Source organism: Hippichthys cyanospilos, chromosome 14 (assembly GCF_059441005.1).
Source record: "Hippichthys cyanospilos isolate Australia breed blue-spotted pipefish chromosome 14, RoL_Hcya_1.0, whole genome shotgun sequence".
NCBI lineage: Eukaryota > Metazoa > Chordata > Actinopteri > Syngnathiformes > Syngnathidae > Hippichthys > Hippichthys cyanospilos.
Window position 1 is genome coordinate 15,517,606 of NC_142382.1, and position 18,288 is coordinate 15,535,893.

Here is an 18,288-nt window from a genome sequence, read left to right on the forward strand (position 1 = left end):
CACACAAGTCTTGCTCAAAATGAGGTCTGCGCAAGAGTGGAGTGTGGAGGGTTCTTTCTTTTCCTTTTCGTACTTTCACAGACAAGTGTAGTTAAAAATGGCCGTTTTTGGCATTGTCCGTGGAAACAAACAACTTGCTTCCCAGCCAATTGAAATGCCCTCACATATTCTTTCGAAAAACGGCATGCGGGAGACACGCAGTCTTTGACATTGCAGAGGCAGAAACTGACTTGTTGGAATTGTTGGGGTATCGGCCCCCTCAGAAGACAGCCCTTCTTCTTTGATTTTTGTCTTTTTGGTGATGCACACAATTTTTTTTTCACCATGGATCTCGGAGATATCATTGTAGCGTATCCCAACGGGCCTTGTCGTCAGTCTCTCCATCTATTATGTTGTAATGTAATATATATAATATATTGTTAATATAAATCATAAATGTATTGTATGTTTTGCGTACGGTTCGAGCTTGTTTAGTCAAAATTTCATACCATGTACTTGTGCAGGTGTAATGATGATAAAGGCTATTCATCCATCCATCTATGTACAGTACATGAACATGTATCAAAAACAGACACCAAAGAACCCCTGCAGATGACCAACATGTGCGATGTACGTTTATAATAAACTGCAAGCGGACCTCCAAGGGCGATCATTGATCATCGCAATGAAGTGGGCACATAGAGACAGCCTTCCAAGCCAATTGTTCATGTCTGCGTGTGAACACTTCCACAACTCCTATAGCCAAGGAGGGTAATTTGATACATTCAAAGAGCCGATTTTTCCAACGATTCATTGGGTTCGATGCACGCTTTTGTCATATTTGTGGATTAAATATTTACATCTACCACACATAGCCGTGGAGCTTGGAATCTGCCATCAAAATCATGTTAAAACGTAAACCTGCTTTACAGTTAGTATAAAGTTTAGTCTGATTTCAGCCACAAAATTGTCAAGTGTTGGAAACACGTCAAAAGAAAACACCCTTATACTGTCGAATTGCCCAGCATAACACAGCATGGTCTGCCTGATTCCCAAGAATGCTAAACTAGACCTGCGCTGGCAAGAAAATCAAGATTCACCAGTTTATACGCCCACACTCATATGCACTGTCTACTAAAATAAAACCCATAGTGTGTTAACTTGTGTTCCAATGTGATTTTTGTTTTTGCATGAAGAAGTTAACATAGTCTGCTTCTTAAATTCTAAACTGAGTCTTATACAGAGAAGCTCTAACACATGTTGCAACAGCTTTTAATACCTCTATTTAATTATAATGTCATGATGTGATAATGAGCACTGTCAGTCCTATGATTCAGACTTGTGCTGCTTGTCATTAACCTTGGCGGCTAATGATGTACTTGTGACATGTAAAGATAAATATACATGAAGAAACTAAGCATTTCTTGTTATTATTTGTCAACATTCACAGCGTGTCTTAGTGTGTTTGTGCATATGATGTTCATCTTGGTGTGCCCAGCAATTTGCTGGCCACCAGTTCAGGTTGTACCCCAACTACTGCTCGAAGACAGCTGGGATATGGCTGCGATCCTTGTGAGGATAAGCGGCTTGGATGGATGGATGATATATATAGCTGCTTTGAAGATACTCATTGTGATTGATATCGGATTAGGACAACCAATAGGGCTATTTGTTGGAAAAAGTACAACTAAGGTTACACTGCATCTTGTAATAATGGTAGACAGGGTGACCTCAAGCCATCCATCATTAAATGTAAGCAGATATTGTACTTTGGTATTGTATTAAGCAGTGTGGATTCTTGATGTGTCAAGAAAACACAGGAAACATATAATATTTCCATTCTAAAGTCACGTCAAAATTGAATAAATGTATAAGGAATCTGTTGACATCCTCAGCTGTGCCCTTTTGTACCACTAAATGTGCATCAATACTGAAGAAAAAGAACAAGAATACATTACACAGTACGGGCACATTAACCTCTTCAACTATCCATTACATTGGAAACAAGCGTTTAATCTTAAATCAAAGTTCACAATTTCCATTTCGTAGAACATTCAATATTCATAAGAGAATGTATTTTTTCCCGCCACATGAATAATCATGAGAATGCAAGATTTCACAAAAACACAGATAGCTGTCACATTGTGGAGGGAGAAAGAAAGAAAGAAAGAAAGAAAGAAAGAAAGAAAGAAAGAAAGAAAGAAAGAAAGAAAGAAAGAAAGAAAGAAAGAAAGAAAGAAAGAAAGAAAGAAAGAAAGAAAGAAAGAAAGAAAGAAAGAAAGAAAGAGACAGACAGACAGACAGACAGACAGACAGAAACCAAGAATTAAGTGCAGCCAGTTCACCCATAGATGAAGTCTTTTACTCAATTCGCATAAATGTAAACTTAATTTGATACTCACAAGCTGATGAACTGATCTATTTTGCCAAATACGTACCTACATTAGCCTGCAAAAATGCTGTAAAATAAACGATCTACTGTCATCTAGTGGACGCAAGCATAAACTCTAATGTACTCTTCCCTAGTTTGCTAAAGCCTATCCTTGGTTGATTGGGCAAGAGAACGCTTGTCGGGACTTTATTGACGAATGTAAAAAGAGAATTTTCCTTTCTTGCGACAGTTTTTTTTTCAGGGATTGAGATCAATTATATATTGATTTTTAAATATGCAGGTAATGTTAATAACTTTGTGTAACAGTACCAAGGAGTCTAAAAATGCGTATCTATATGTACCCGGGTGTTAATGGCAGATAAAAACGCTGATATCAATTACTTCCTCCCTGCACTCCCCCGCCCCCCGCTTCCCGGTTGTGGGAGTGGCCACGAAGGTGGCCAGAGGTGAATGAGGAGGTAAGATCCACTCATAGCTCCGCCCCTGCATATTTACGACTCTGTAGAGACGCCTCTGGTCCCGCTCAGACTCTTGCCTGTTGTCGTCCGAGCGTCTGCCATTGGTGTATACGCGTCGAGGCACAATAAAATTATTTTGCTGTAGTGGACTGAAGTTTCACTCGGACATGCACAACATTTCCCAGGGTGCACTTTCCTGTGACACAGCAGCGCCCCATTGGCTCCCAAAGACGACGCCCTTTGCTCTTCCGTCCTAGTTTACAGGCGTGTTTATCTCTTCGAAACGTTTACGATAGAGTTCTGTCAACAGATGGGTACAACAGAAAAATAACACCATGGCTTCTAACCTGCGCTGTGGTTTGCAGGAGACACACAGGAGTGTGAGATGTGTCAGAAAACTCTTGTCTCAGAGCCTGAGTGGAGCTCATCGGAGACCTTTTTCTAGTGCAACTCACAAGAAGAACGAACTTAAATTTGGGGATTCCACTTCAGCTTCCGCCGACTTGAACACATCTGCGAAAACCTTGATAAGACAGGTAATTGTTTTACTAGTTTATCTTTATAGTTAACCTTTATTTATTTATTGCAATTTCTGGCGTAAATGGAACTGAAAACGTTTGAGATGTGTGGGGCAGCATATTGGTCGTCTTCCAGCTGAGATGCTGTGGGTTCGATCCCCCGACCATCAAGACCATGTCGAAGTGTTCTTGAGCAAGACACTGAACCCCCATTTGCTCCTGATGCTGCGTCATCAGTAGGTAAATGACTAGTTAAAGCGCTTTGAGTACCTAAGGTAGAAAAGCGTTATATAAGTGAAAGTATATTTACCATTAAATCAGTTTAAGCATAAGTAACACTATGTCTAGTTAAGGTTAATATAAGTTCATAAATATATAAATACTGTATAGCGGTAGTTATTTTTTGTTTTTTAAATCAGTTTTAATTTAAACAAAACACTATCCAACAGTTTGAAATAGATGAGTTACTAACATACCAATACATGCACTATATTAATATAGCCTGTATTTGATTGTTTAGAAATGCCCATTCATCCATTTTTTGAGCCACTAATCCCCATAGGGTTCGCAGGCTTACTGGCGCCTATCTCAGCTGTCTTCGGGCAGTGGGCGGGGGACACCCTGAACTGGAGCGAACCCACGTGGGCTCGGGGAGAACATGCAAACTCCACACAGGAAGGATGGAGCTGGGTGGATTTGAACTGGAACCTTTGAACCATGAGGCGGACGTGCTATTCACTGCGCCACTGAGCCACCTGCCGAGTTTAGAAATGATTATTTATGAATATACATCCACACAAGAAGACAAACCACTTCCTTCAAAATATTGTGTAATTGCTGAGTTGTGGACACTGACCTGGAACAACAAAACTTAAAAGGAGAATGCTGATGAATTTGTCCGTATCATTGTGTATCATAGCAACCCATGGGAATTTGCTTCCTGAAGACTCAGAGCAATATTCTGTGATCTTTCAGTTCTGCCAAGTGATTGTTGTCCTGCCATTAATTTTATTTTCTTTTTTTTCTTTTTTTTTAATTTTGTTTTGTTTATATTTAAGTCTATTGCAGAAAATTATAATACTTTGGAGCCATTAGATTTTAATTGTGGAAAAAAAACTCCACCAAATTTCTTACTGTACTCAAGTCTTTCTGAACAAGCTAAGCATTCCACCTAGAAGTTGAAGAAAAAAAAATCATAGACTCAGCATTTACACAATAGCAACCAGTTTACTTCCTTTTGATTGGGAAACTGTTCTTGGTATAACTACAGAATCCATTATTATACTAGTCAAAGTGGAACTTATTTTATTGAAAGCTTGTCTTTGTTCTACCCGAACTGACTGACTCAACATTTGATGTTAATTATTTGTGCAACCCATGAGAATTTGCTTCCTGAAGACACAGAGCAATATTATCTGATCTTGCAGCTCTATCAAGAAATAGCTATCCTGCCATTAATTTTCCTTTTTTGTTGAATTTTGTTTAGTTTATATTTAACTCTATTGCAGAAAATTATATTTTGGAGCCATTCAATTTTAACAATGGGAAATATAACTGCACCTACTGTACTTGAGTTGTTCTGAACAAGCCAAGCAATAGCACCTTGAACTTGAAAAAAATAAATCCTAGACTCAGCATTTCCACACTAGCAACCACACTTTATTTCCTGTTGATTGAGCAACTACAGAATCTATTACTGTACTAGTCAAAGTGGAACTCGAAAGTTTGTCTTTGTTCTACCCGAACTAACAGACTCAACATTTGGTGTAAATTATTTGTGCTTTTGAAAAGTACTAAAGTAGTCAACAAAGGAGAAATAGTCCAAAGTTCTGGGATTTAGTATAGCGTGTGTGGCACCAAGTCTTGTGCTTTCGTTTACACTCAGCACAGCAGCATAACTATTGGCAGGCAAAGGTCATAATCCTTCCATGACCATGCAGTGCTGCAATGTGGCTCTCATGGGAAGCCTCTTCACTAAGTTTAAATGATTAGCCAGCTTTTTAGCTCACAAGCTGTCATAAGTACATTGGACAATTTTAGTTTCAGAAAGCCGTATCATTGTTTTATGTTTTTTTTTCTGTAGATACCATAGGACTAGGAGTAAAGCAAAACATCAAAGACATTGTTAGCAATCGAGTACAATATAGTGTTTGTTAAATTCACAAAACAGTATAAAAGGAATACAGTTAAGTTAATATAGTTTAATTATGAATTAATTTAGAGTTTAGAATAAATATTGAGGTGGTTTAACCATAGAAAAGTACGGAATGTGTTAACATGTGACCCATCATCTCACTTTCTCCAGGAGAAGCTCAAGGATCACAACATTCCCTTTTCATCCTTCTTGATGGACAACTTTGGCCGGAGACACAATTACTTACGCATCTCCTTGACTGAAAAATGCAACCTGCGCTGTAAGTTGACCTGTCATGTCTGTTAAAGTTGACATCTTTCTGACATTTGAGTTACTATTTCAATTTACCGGTACTTAATTGCTGAGATAGGTGCTAATTTAAAAAAAAAAAAGAAAAGAAAAAGAAATTAACTGTAAATGAACTTCATAAAAGGTTAACTGAAAGAAATGTTGAGGAAAATAGTATCTTGTTAAGTACGTTTTTGATTCCAAAGAAAAAAATCTGGATTTCTAATACATCAATTCAGATAAACAACTGAATTAACCGTTCATAGAAGTTGAAAACATTTCAACCAAATAACTTAGAGCAAGCTCGTTGTATCCATCCATCCATCCACCCGCCGGTCTGTCTGACCGTCCATTCATCCACCCACCCATCCATCTGTCCGTCCCTCCGTCCATCTTCTATAGCTGCTTATCCACATGAGCGTTATTAGTACACAAAGGCACTGCCACCGTTTATTATGTTTAAAATTGTTATAATTGTAATTGTTACAATTGTTTTTAATGGGTACTCAAATTGTACTGATAAACTGTGAATTACGGTGTCCCTGAAGTGCAAATCACACAAACAAAAAAACTAAGCAAAAAAAAGCTAATTGCAAACAAGAAAACTAAAACACCTTACAAGAACACCACACAAGAAAAAAGAAGAAAACAAGAGAAGCAACCAGGAAAAGGCGCAATGATAAAAGATGCAAACAAGAAAAAAGACACAAACAAGAAGAAAAAAGCAAACACCAAAAAAAGGTGAAAACAAGCGGCTTAATCTCATCCATGCCAAACCCTTCAGGGGGTTCATGCCCTACTGGCCTACACAGTAAAAAGATCCCAACGTATCTCAGGCTACACAGTCAACCCTCCATTTTTGTGTTTGTTGTGGTCATTTTCAGGTCAGTACTGTATGCCAGAGGAGGGCGTCAAGCTGACACCGCGAGGCCAACTTCTCTCCACGACAGAAATACTGACCCTCGCTCGTCTTTTTGTCAAAGAGGGCGTGGAGAAGATTCGTCTCACCGGAGGAGAGCCCCTCATAAGACCGGATGTGTTGGATATCATTGGTAAAACACATTGAGAACTTGACGTAATTGGAGGCACATTCCTGTGTGACATTCACCGATGAAACATGTGATCCATTCTGTGAAGAAATATGCAGCAAGGGGAACTGATTCGATACAACACATCTTCTTTGTCTAATGTATCACAAATTAATGGCGTGAGTTAGTGTGGAGGCTGCATGGGTCACAGAGCTTTGTCTGACTTTAAAGCATTACAGAGTTTAATGAGGTGGGCAAATACGGAAAGTGGAGCATAGAATCACAACATTCACCATCAAGGCAACTATGTAGTCATCTGTATTTGGATGATGTCATGGAGCATGTTGTGGAATTTTTTTAAGGATTTAGATAAGATCAGTAAAATAGTCTTGAAAAGAAATTGCCTTTTTTTAGTTCTATTTATTTGAAGCTTCTGTAAGAGTGTGAAAAGACAAATAAGAAACATTTCTCTGTTCAACTTGCTTATCCGTCAGCAGAGTAGAACTAATCACAAGGAAGGAAGCAAAAACTACACACTATAATATGTCCGTGTTGAAGTCACTTATCTGTCAAGGTCATTTCGTTTTCGCCACACAAATAGCTCTTATGTAAATTAAATGAAAGGGTCTTTGTACTAACAAAACCAGGTGGTCAGCCAACAACAACATGTTATTCTAATACGGGCCGAACACTTATTTTTCATTACAAGCGTTATGTTGTCTCAAAGACTTGTCCGCTTATTCTGTTGGCTAAAGTGTTGCAAAAGGCATTACACAATGATTCACTTTTAAAGCTTGTCCAGTACTGTACTGCTAAACACTATTGCAGGAAGTCAATGAGACATAGCTCTAGTATTTTGTATAAGTGCCAGATCAAGAAGGTTGATAACAACTATGTTTTATGCTCCAGAGCATTCAAAACTAATCAACCATTACTGATATTTGCTTATCACTGTTGATACTGATACCAAACATGAATCCTTTACTTATTTGTATTCTTTTTTTTTTTCAAGTGTTTGGCTAAAGGTTTGTCTAAAACTGGCTGGTGCTAAATGAATTAAGTATTAAAGTAATAAATCACCTTATTAATACAGTAAACGATTTCTTTAAATAATTTGCCAAATACGTTAAGTAATCGATTACGTTAGATTTTTCATTCTTTTGATACAGGCCATTTTTTGACCTTTTCTTAGACAAGGGTTAGGGTAAAAAATATCAGTTAAATACTATACTTTTCAACTTTTCATCACTCTCATCATGCCATTTTGTACAAAAATGTAACTAAACATAATGTAATATAATCATAGCCTAGATCACATTATATAAATTGATCACATAATGTACATTTTGGGGCAAAAGGATGAAATGTTTAAGTACACTTTCTGCTGATGCTCTGGCAGGACTGTTTCTATGAAATATATGTGTCCATGGAGTACGCATTTGCCTTTGGAGGACCTTAAATCATCGTTAATCAAAAGTATGTAGTAATAATATATGTCATGGTTTGCATTCTGTTTTTAGTTAAGTTTACTGTAAAAACACAAAAGCAAAATGTGGGGAAAATGCGACCTTAAATTGTTCACATGGTACCAAGTACCACTTTGCCGGCTGTTAAATGAATGTGAAAGCAAGGCAGTGTGTGTTTGTTTGATTACTGATGTAGCTCTTTTTCTGTTTTTTCGCCCCCACGCTTTCACTCTACTTTCTTGCCAATGCAGCTGAATTGAGAAAAATGGAGGGTTTGAAGACCATTGCAGTAACAACAAACGGCATGAACCTTGCCAGACTGCTGCCTCTACTCAAAGATGCGGGCCTTGACCTGATCAACATCAGTTTGGATTCACTGGTACCTGCCAAGTTTGAGTTCATTGTCAGGCGAAAAGGTATGGAATTTTGCCTGAATTTTTACCTCAAGTGTTGGAATGGTGAAATATTAAAGACTAAATGGGGCAGCCTACACCGTGACGCCCTGCTTTATTTTTCAATACAGTTGCTACATCACTCTATACTTTGCATTGACTATAAATAAGATCATTATTTATGAAAGTTGTATAAGTATACCTAAAATGGCATCCTTAACATTAATAAAATTAAAACACCATTTAAATGAACTTTCAGCACGTTTACTTTTTGCAGGGTATATACTGGGTACAGCTTATTCTGAATCATAAAAAAATAGTTAAAGTGCATGAAAAAAAAAATGTTAACCCTAATTCAAAGTAGAAACATTTTCGGCCAACTGAACAGTTTAATGCTAAAAAAAGGATAAATAATGAGAAATGTAAATTGATCTGACAGATTCACACTTAAAAAATTTAACGTGAAGTAATGTTATAAAACATTGTGCTAATTTATTATAAATTCGATTTAGAAAAAAATGTGTCGACAGCAATTGAAAAAGTTTTGAATTACCACACACTTTGACAATGAGAGTGCCGCTGCACCACCTGATGCCTTAGATGTGTGATTTACCTTACACAGCTCTAAAGGAAATCCCGTTTCGCGACGAGCCCCTTACCATCGCATCACACCCCAATATTTAGGAATGACTGCAATAGGCTAAGGGCCGAGGCACTCATCAATTAAGTCAGAAAGTCTGACTTCCTCTCCTGCACGTAGCTCGGGGAAGAGGCGCGCGTACTCTTGTGTCCTAAGATCAGGCACCATCCTGGCATGCCGGCTTGCTTTGGATGTTTTCCACCCATTGGTCTTGCTTCGCCAATTGCCAGGCCTTGCCTCGGGTATTTCCTGTCTTACAGCCCTACTTTTTCTGGAACCCAGTTTACTTCGAATAAATAAATAAATAGATAAATAAATAAGATCATATCTATCAGACCCAAAAAGATTGATTTTATTTCTTTGGGTATTTTTGGGAACCTTAAGCCCCGCAATGAACGAGGAAACATTTGCTCATGCTAGGCTAGCTGACAGATGTAATCCACTTTGTTCATTTATAAACAGTGTCTGGCTGATGTGGGTCAGTCTCACTTTGAGGCGGCAAAGTGACAGCAGGCTCAGCTCTGGTTCGTGGGCGTACGGATGGAATGCACAGATGGAGAACTGAGATGGAGATATAAGGGAAAGAGGAAGTTCTGGGTTGTGAAAAATGAAACTGTCTGAAATATTCGGCTTCCTTTTGTTAATCACCAAAGAGTTCACAACTGAGTAAAGAACACGACAAGACTTAAAGAAGCGAAAATATAAATTATGCCATACATCTTATCAGATATTATACTTATCCCCCAGTTAATCTTTAATATTTTTTTTCGCAGGGTTCCACAAGGTCATGGAAGGCATTGATAAGGCCATTGAAATGGGCTACAACCCAGTCAAGGTATCTAGTAGTCCTTTTTCTTTTTGCTTTAAATGCAGTCAGACAGAATAATGTTTGAAAGGGAACAAATTGACGAAAGAGCAACTAATAAGAAAACATAATGGAAAATGATATACAGTGATGTCCATGACTGCCGAGATCCTTTGGAGTCAAAATAGAGCTTACTTAAATTTTGACCATATTGAAACATATTTTCAACACGTTCAACAATGTGATATAAAAAACCAAAACAAAAACAAACGCATAAGTAACGGTCGACTTCATTGTTGTTTTTTTTTTCAGATTTTTTTTTTTTTTAAATAAAAAAGCATTTGTTCTTGGCCTTTTGTTTAACCCATTAGTGTTTATACAATTACCGACCTTTTGGTATCGTAATGACATGTGTGATGTTTCCAACAGACGAATCTGTGTCAGTTAAGAATTAAACAAGTCGTATTTATTGAAGCCAACCGTTACTTTAAGTGGAAAAGCTTACACGGTACTCTGCCTCCCTCTAGTGGCAGTGCGCTTTTAATACATTAGAGACACTTATGAACATCAGCATGTGCATGATCAGAAGAAACTGCAATTGTGTGAGGGTCTGCCCCATTAACTGCCTGCGTCATTTTACCTGTGCATGTTTGCATGAGGCACAAAGGACACATGACTCATTGCAGTTGCGCTTACCTTCTCACACATGGATTTGAATAAGAAATAAGCAAATTCAGCTATTTTGTTTAGGGACAAACTCACTGATATTATTGCACTGAAAAAGAAATCCATTTAATGTACAGAGCAGAGAACTAAAATGGAACATACTGTAACTGAAAAAGACAGTTGGGTTTGGATGTGCATTTAACTGTTTGTTTGCTGTTGTGCGCTTCTTGCTGTAGGTAAACTGTGTGGTCATGCGAGGCCTTAACGAAGACGAACTGCTGGATTTTGTTGGCCTGACAGAGAAGAAGCCTCTGGAAGTGCGCTTCATCGAATACATGCCATTTGATGGTAAGTTAAATTAACAATGATCAGATTGACTGGCTTCGAATCGAGTTTGGATTTATACATTTTGTGATCGGCTGTAATGTTCTAAATTGCCGATCCATCAGCGACATTTTTGATGAGGTCGATGAAATTAGATATCACAACCACGGTATTTTCTAATTCTGACAACTGTTTATAGCTTTTGAACTTTTCTGTCATTATATACAGTACCGTATTAAATTTCATTGCTCATTGCATGAGCTGTTTGAGTGAGTCTGCCAATTAATATCAAATTTTATTATAACAAATAGTCATGTTCTTTCACAGTATACTTTGCAGTGGAATTGGAATCAGGCTTGTGTCTCAAAAAATTTAGATATTCACGTATTCTAATAATCCATTCAATTCTTTTTTAAATTACTTATAATACTTGGTGTTGGTCCAAAAATAACAGTCATGGCATTTTGAATGTTGTCTGGTTGAAATCCCATATTTTGAGAAAAATGTGTTTAAAATTTAGGCACATACATCTTTCTAAGACCCAGAGCAATCAGTAGCTTAGGAAAAAGATATTGACCTCAAACCTTCAGGAAGTGTTAAAAGACCAATGGTATGTAACTTCCAATAGCAGGTAAGGACATCCTCTTACATTTGAACACTTTAAAATCTGGGGATGTCTCAACAGATGAAGATGGGTACAAACGGTGTTTTGGCACCAACAGAATCGAGCATATACAGTAAATGGACTTTTATAGTGGTAGCTCAATCATGTTGCAAACAGTTTTGTCAATGAACTACCTAGTGTGTCATCAGCAGTAAACATCAGTGTTAAAAACAAGACATTACATTCTTTACATGACATTATCAGAGTACATGATAACAAAAAGGCGTTTGAAAACCTTTACACTAAATCCTGACTCTGCGCTGGTGAAGGGGGGGGCATGCCTTCATGCAAACAAGCCTCTAATGTCGGCTTTGTGATTCAAGAAACGGAGAATTACCTTTTTACATTTCAGATAGGTCTGTATTTTTCACCCCTTGGTCAATAAAATCATTAAGGAATAGCATTTTATGTATTTTACCTATTGACTGTGTCTTCTTTGTCCAGGCAACAAATGGAACTTTAAGAAGATGGTGAGCTACCAGGAAATGTTGGATCATATCAGACAGCAGTGGCCCAACCTGGAAACGCTTCAAACTGGACACTCTGAGACAGCAAAGGTCCAAAGCTTGAAATAAGTGGTTTTACATTGCAATTTGCGCGTAAAAATTCACATGTTTCGCCTAAAACACATTGAAACTGCGAAGGGAAATTTTTGGTTTCTGCATTTTCAGTGTGTGGTTTATGATGTGAAGCCCTGGAAAACATATATGGACTGAGTACTGACTGAAACAGTTAACGTCCGCCAATTGGGGTCAGTTATAGACGGTGCTTCTCAGTCAGTTTATTTTTACAAAGCGTCACATCATAAAGCTTTTTGACGAATGCGGTCATTTTGTCAACTACAGGTCGACTTTGCAATATATTTCCCAGCTCTCAAACTTCATTTGTATGGCAAGAGGCAGACCTGTATAATGTAAAGTACCGTAATTCCTCAAATATAAGACTGTTTTCACAACAATGAAGGCCAAAAGAATGGGTGCGTCATATTACAGTAACTTAAACAACTAAAACATTTTTTAAATTCGTAAACATTCGAGGAAAATTGAGCCACAAAAGCGCAGAATAAAATATTTATATCGGCCGTATTTTTACTTACAATAATTACTGTAACGGGACGTGCTAGAAGACGGAAGCCAGTTAGCTGTTAGCAGCTGAGAGCAGCTCGTGTTAGCTTAGGTTGTTACGGTTAAAGAACACGAAAAGGTATTCCATTTTACTCGTTTATTAATTGCGGTCTTTTGGCACAGACACACAATCATAAATTTGGTGAAACATAGACGGTTCGCAACCGGGTATTTATGGTAAAATTAATTCAAGCCGCATTGTGAAGGAAAAGAAAAACAATCAGAGCGCATTCAATATTACCTTGGTGAGGCATTCACTGACAACTCACAATGTGGGAAATCAGATACTCACTTAATACACAACAAATATATATGACCACAAGAAAATATGAAGGGTTTAGGAAGATAAGATTTAGTATGTTTTGCTATAGTTTTCACATTGTTGCCAAATTCCGATGCGTCTTATTCACGTCAAAATAGAAAATACCAGAATTTGACTTTAAAATTAAGGATGCGTCCTCTACACAGGATGCGTCTTATATTTGGGGAAAGACAGTAGATCATGTAACACAAACATTGTACGCCTGTGAGACATCATGTTTGTTCAGAACATTAAAAAAAAAATAAAAAATCAGAGTGGCCACCGTTCTCTCCATGCGGGGATAGGCGGGGTGTGCAGCAGCCCTGGTGGGGCCTTCATCGGTTATGCAATCACTTGGCAATTCAACACCTGACACTAACGTCGGTTTTCATGTCCCAACAGGCATTCAAAGTACCAGGCTTTAAAGGACAGGTTGGCTTCATCACCTCCATGTCTGACCATTTCTGTGGCTCGTGTAACCGTTTGCGCATCACAGCGGATGGCAACCTCAGGGTAAAGCTAAAAACATGCTAAGTTGTTTTTGTGTCATGTCATGCCATGCTACAGAACATTCTTCCATGGGTCCTCAGGTGTGTTTGTTCGGTAGCTCTGAAGTGTCCCTCAGAGATGTGTTGCGCTCCGGAGCATCAGATGAAGAGTTACTACAAATAATTGGTGCTGCTGTGGGCAGGAAGAAAAAACAACATGCAGGTATGATTATGTATCGAAGACCTTTTTATTTCATTACTGCGTTTGTGCTAACAGAGTGACGGCTTTTCAGGCATGTTCAATATCTCCCAAATGAAGAACCGACCTATGATCCTCATCGGTGGGTGACACTGCAGCTGTACGTACAAAGTCTCACACTGTCGCGATCAAAAAGTAAAAATGTGTTGCGCCTTCCAAACCGTTGACCAGGGGCAGGTTATACACATTTTGCACATTATACGCTCATTTACCTATCGGAGCTATACAATCTGGTCAGATCTGGTAAAAGAGCTGTGTCAAAATATTTTCTTTTACAGAGATCGTAAAGCCCACTGCAATGCTTTTCAAATGTCTTAATATTTTACCAAAATATTACATTTTAAAAACTGCTCTCACTCTAATGTTGTTAGTAGTTTAAAACCACCACAAAATTCAACCCCAATAATAAAATACATTTTAAAATTAAGATCTTTCAGTGTCAGTCAGAATGATCATTTATGTATATTCTCTGTGAAATTTCATTTTTGTGTTGGATCTTATTGTGTGCAATGCAAGCAGTAGGTCACAATGGTAGACCAGGGTCCTACTTAAAGCCTTTTGGGCAGTGGCTGTGTTGGGCCATGTTGTGGAGGCCCTGCCAGAAATGGCACTAGACTTTTATTTTCATGAGCTTCTGCGATACAGTTTACGTTTTTTTCATACTTAGCATCAATATCCTCTACGATTTAAAACTTTGAGAAAAATAATGCTTTTGTCTTGTCACTTTTTTTATCATGATGAGATTTTGCTGCAATTTGACATTTCTGGGATTTATACTGTACAGTATCTCAAAGCGAGTTATGATGACAGATCAATTTAGAAAGCAGGAACATGTTGATTTCATTACACTTACTGTATGTAATTTAGACCAGCCTAGCTGGGCCAGCATCAGTCAGGTCATGCATTGGTTCTCAACCTTTTTCAGTGATGCAACCCCTACGCATTTTTGTGCCATCTGGATTCAAACTACATTTGTCGTGGTATCTAAAGGCGTATTTCATTTAGCAGAATTCATTCAGAAACTAGATTACGGAACATCCTCTTTTTACTTCTGGCTTGTCTGCAAGGAAATTTCATCACTTATGAAAATGTGCACGTGCATAAAACTTACCAAGAAAAAGACATACAACTATTTAGTGATTTAATTTGCTCTTAATTTGAAAAACGTAACTGTTCCCCTCACAACATTAAAAACCATGAAATTAGATTTGCTGATAGCTGCAGAAACCCTGTTATATTCTCACAAACTCAATGTGGTGTCTTCATGTACTCCCGGGTGTACCTGTAACCACTTTTGAGATGCACAGATGTTGGTAGTGAACTGTTAGTAAACTATTTTTTGAAGATAATCCTCAACCCTTTTTTTTTTTTGTATCTTCCAGGGAGCAATTTCCAAATACCTTCATCAAAACGCACCCTGAAGTCTCCCTACATTGTCACTCGGCGTATAAAAAATAATTCTCATATGTGCCTGCCAGGTGGAAAGCAAGTCCTTAGTAGCGCTCGCCTTATGTGCCTTTTAGACCACACTGCTTCAGCAAAGGCATGTTATGAATTCTGCTCAGCAAAAGCAAGGAGTGGCGGCTCCCTTCTCACTGAGAAGAAACAGACAGAACCCTTTATCGAAGTACAATACCCTTTGTCTGACTTTAATGGTGGTCCAAATGTCCCCTCTTATCATATCAACACTTTGACTTCCAACCCCCAAACAAAAAATAGGCATAAGCGCTTACCCAGACATTTATTGAAGGACAAGGTAAGCTGTGTACAACATATCCTGAGACACTGTCACAACACTTCTAGCCAAGACCCACACATCTCCCAGTCCACTAGTGAGACAGGTGGCGCACACCTGGATGGTGCCCCAGAAGCCCGACTGACGCACACAGATGCCCACGGTCGAGCAAGCATGGTGGATGTTGGCAATAAAACCCCAACGCGTCGAGCGGCCGAGGCCCGTGCCACCGTACTTTTGGGCCCCTTAGCTTTTGGGCTGCTGCAGAAAAACCAGCTGGCAAAGGGTGACGCCATGGCTGTGGCCCAATTGGCTGGCATTATGGGCTCCAAACAGACCTCGGCCCTCATCCCGCTCTGTCATCCGCTCCCTTTAGACCACACGACAGTCACCCTGGAGCTGGATGAGCAACGCAACGCTGTGGTTGTCACGGCAACCTGTCGCACCACCGGCAGGACAGGTGTGGAGATGGAGGCTTTGACTGCGGTTTCCATAGCGGCGCTGACCATTTATGACATGTGCAAAGCTGTGAGCCATGACATCGTCATTACTGACATACAACTACTTAGTAAGACTGGGGGGAAGAGGGCCTTTCTACGTCCTTCGTGACAAAACATACTGTGCGATTTGTTCCTTTGAGGTTTCAAGTCAAAGGGCGCCAAACGCCATACCACAAACGCCTTGAAACGCTTTTATTTTGAAGTTTTTTTTTCCCAGAGGCATGTCACAGTAATGGTGACCGGACTACCACTCAAAGTCCCTCTTGGACTGAGTCGTGTAAACAACACAATGTTCTGAAATCACGTTTAATTGCAAATTCAGAGGACTTAATAAAATGTCTTGATTACGCGGAAAATGTATGGCGTCTGTTGCCAGCATTTAGCGAAACTCTTAGTATAAATTAGCTGCTTGCTAGCAGTGCTCGACTTGCCCCCTAGAGTAGTTGGATTACTTTTCTCACAGTTGAATAGACAGAATTGACTGCACACTTTGATGCTGACATTCTAATGCAAATGCTGTTGTTACTGATCACTTTTGAATACACCAGGTTTGAGTCAAATATGAAAGAAATTAAAGGTTCTCTGCAGGCCTACTATTCATAAATACTTTTAAATAAAAATATTCTCCCTCGTCAGTTCTCTGTATGACATATTACAGTATGTCTGCTTTTTTGCAGGGCTACCAGTGCTATATATTTCAAAAGTTGGATTTATCCAATCGCATTTCAGCTAGCGAGTGTTGCCAGGTATCCTGAAATCTGCCAGAGCCCACGAATGAAAAGGTTCTACCCACTGTAAGGAAAGGAACACAGCCTGTTCAGGTTACAGAGCTCAGACCAATCATCTCGCAGGACTGCGCTTTCAGGGGAAGCTAAATGGCCCTACGTAGAAATCAGCACATACTTGTCCTGTGGTTGGTTAAGCTCTCCGGATAGTCCACTAGTATCATTTTGAAATGCACGGCCCGCCACTGATTAGCATATCAGGTAGTTTGTACAAGCTGCAAAAAAAATAAAAAAAAATAAATGAACCACCAAAGCTAAACATAAATTGCGTGCATTTTGTTAAATTAGCTCAGCTGCAGCTGAAAAATGAGCCTTTAACAAATGTGACTTGTGTTTATAGTTATGGCCACATTAGATTGGCCATTTTCATGCTGTCTGCTCAATAAAAAGAAAACTTTGAAAACTGGAAAAATTATGATTGTACATGATCTTATAAATTTGGTCAAAATCTCATCTCGTTCTCGGGAACTCAACAAGTTGGACTTCTCGTCTCATGGGATTTGTGTCTCATCACTTTCCAACATCACAACCAGTTTTATGCACCCCCTCCCAAACATTAAGACTTGCAGTCTTCTGCTCTTGCACCAGCTGATTGTAAAATATCAATTGAAGTTGTCATCTTGAATACAGGATATTGTGTGGTTGTTTTTTCAAGAAAAGGTCCAAAGTATCAGAAACACATCATATAAAACTGAAAACCCCCAAACCGTTTTACCCTGGTTAATGTTTTATCGAATGAGATTGTGAAGGAAAGAAGTACCACCAGCTGTGGCTGGTGGTGACGAACATTAGGCCAAAAATCTCCATGGTGACGTCCGAAAGAACTAATGACGTAAATTCCCTCAAGCAGCCCCGCCCACTGGAAAGTTGGAGCAACGACATGAAAATCAGGAACGCTTTGTTCTGAATGCTGAATCCTTTAGTTACAGAAAGAAATAATTTGGTCTGACAAACAAAAAGCACAACAGGACATGAAAATCAAGAGTTTGAACATAAGACTGCATTCATGCTTCAAAAATATTCTTTAAATATTTTATCTTTAAATACTTTAATAGTTTAACAACACTAATGTAATTTTGGTTGTAATCGCGTTTTAATTGTCGATTGGCAAAATTGCACTGACACGGTAGCTACTGTAGCGCAAGTCCCCCCCAAAAAGTTTACTTAACACAATTAGGTAAAACGATACATAACATGCCAATCTTGAGTGCAAAAGTTAAAAAAAAATGGTATCCTGTCAAAATAGCAAAACTCTACGCAATTCAAATGTCTCACCGCTAAACAGTGTACATAGACGAGCAAAAATGAAACGGGCTTGTTACACGACCCAGTAGAGTTGACA

General features: G+C 38.7%; 1 protein-coding gene across 3 annotated transcripts; it reads left to right on the plus strand.

Annotated features, from left to right (window-relative positions):
* The first annotated feature begins 2,916 nt into the window (after positions 1–2,916).
* mocs1 (molybdenum cofactor synthesis 1) lies at positions 2,917–16,811 on the plus strand. Of its 3 annotated transcripts, XM_088433690.1 has the most exons (12): positions 3,225–3,365; positions 3,465–3,587; positions 5,653–5,761; positions 6,654–6,821; positions 8,515–8,679; positions 10,069–10,130; positions 11,003–11,114; positions 12,199–12,311; positions 13,582–13,692; positions 13,770–13,890; positions 13,961–14,008; positions 15,309–16,811. In XM_088433690.1, the coding sequence occupies exons 3-12, from the start codon at positions 5,695–5,697 to the stop codon at positions 16,268–16,270; spliced, it is 1,929 nt and encodes a 642-aa protein (XP_088289816.1). In that variant the 5' UTR covers positions 3,225–3,365; positions 3,465–3,587; positions 5,653–5,694; the 3' UTR covers positions 16,271–16,811. The 3 variants fall into 3 exon arrangements, with proteins under 3 accessions (XP_088289815.1, XP_088289817.1, XP_088289816.1); XM_088433689.1 differs by lacking the exon at positions 3,465–3,587 and having other exon boundaries at positions 2,917–3,365; XM_088433691.1 differs by lacking the exon at positions 3,465–3,587 and having other exon boundaries at positions 2,917–3,365; positions 13,961–14,026; positions 15,309–15,458.
* Positions 16,812–18,288: the final 1,477 nt, after the last annotated feature.

Coding starts and splice junctions, on each gene's coding strand:
- mocs1 (XM_088433689.1), top strand. CDS start 3,165: ATGGCTTCTAACCTGCGCTGTGGTTTGCAGGAGACACACAGGAGTGTG. Junction 13,693..13,769: donor CAGCGGATGGCAACCTCAGG/GTAAAGCTAAAA, acceptor ATGGGTCCTCAG/GTGTGTTTGTTCGGTAGCTC. Junction 14,009..15,308: donor CCGACCTATGATCCTCATCG/GTGGGTGACACT, acceptor TGTATCTTCCAG/GGAGCAATTTCCAAATACCT.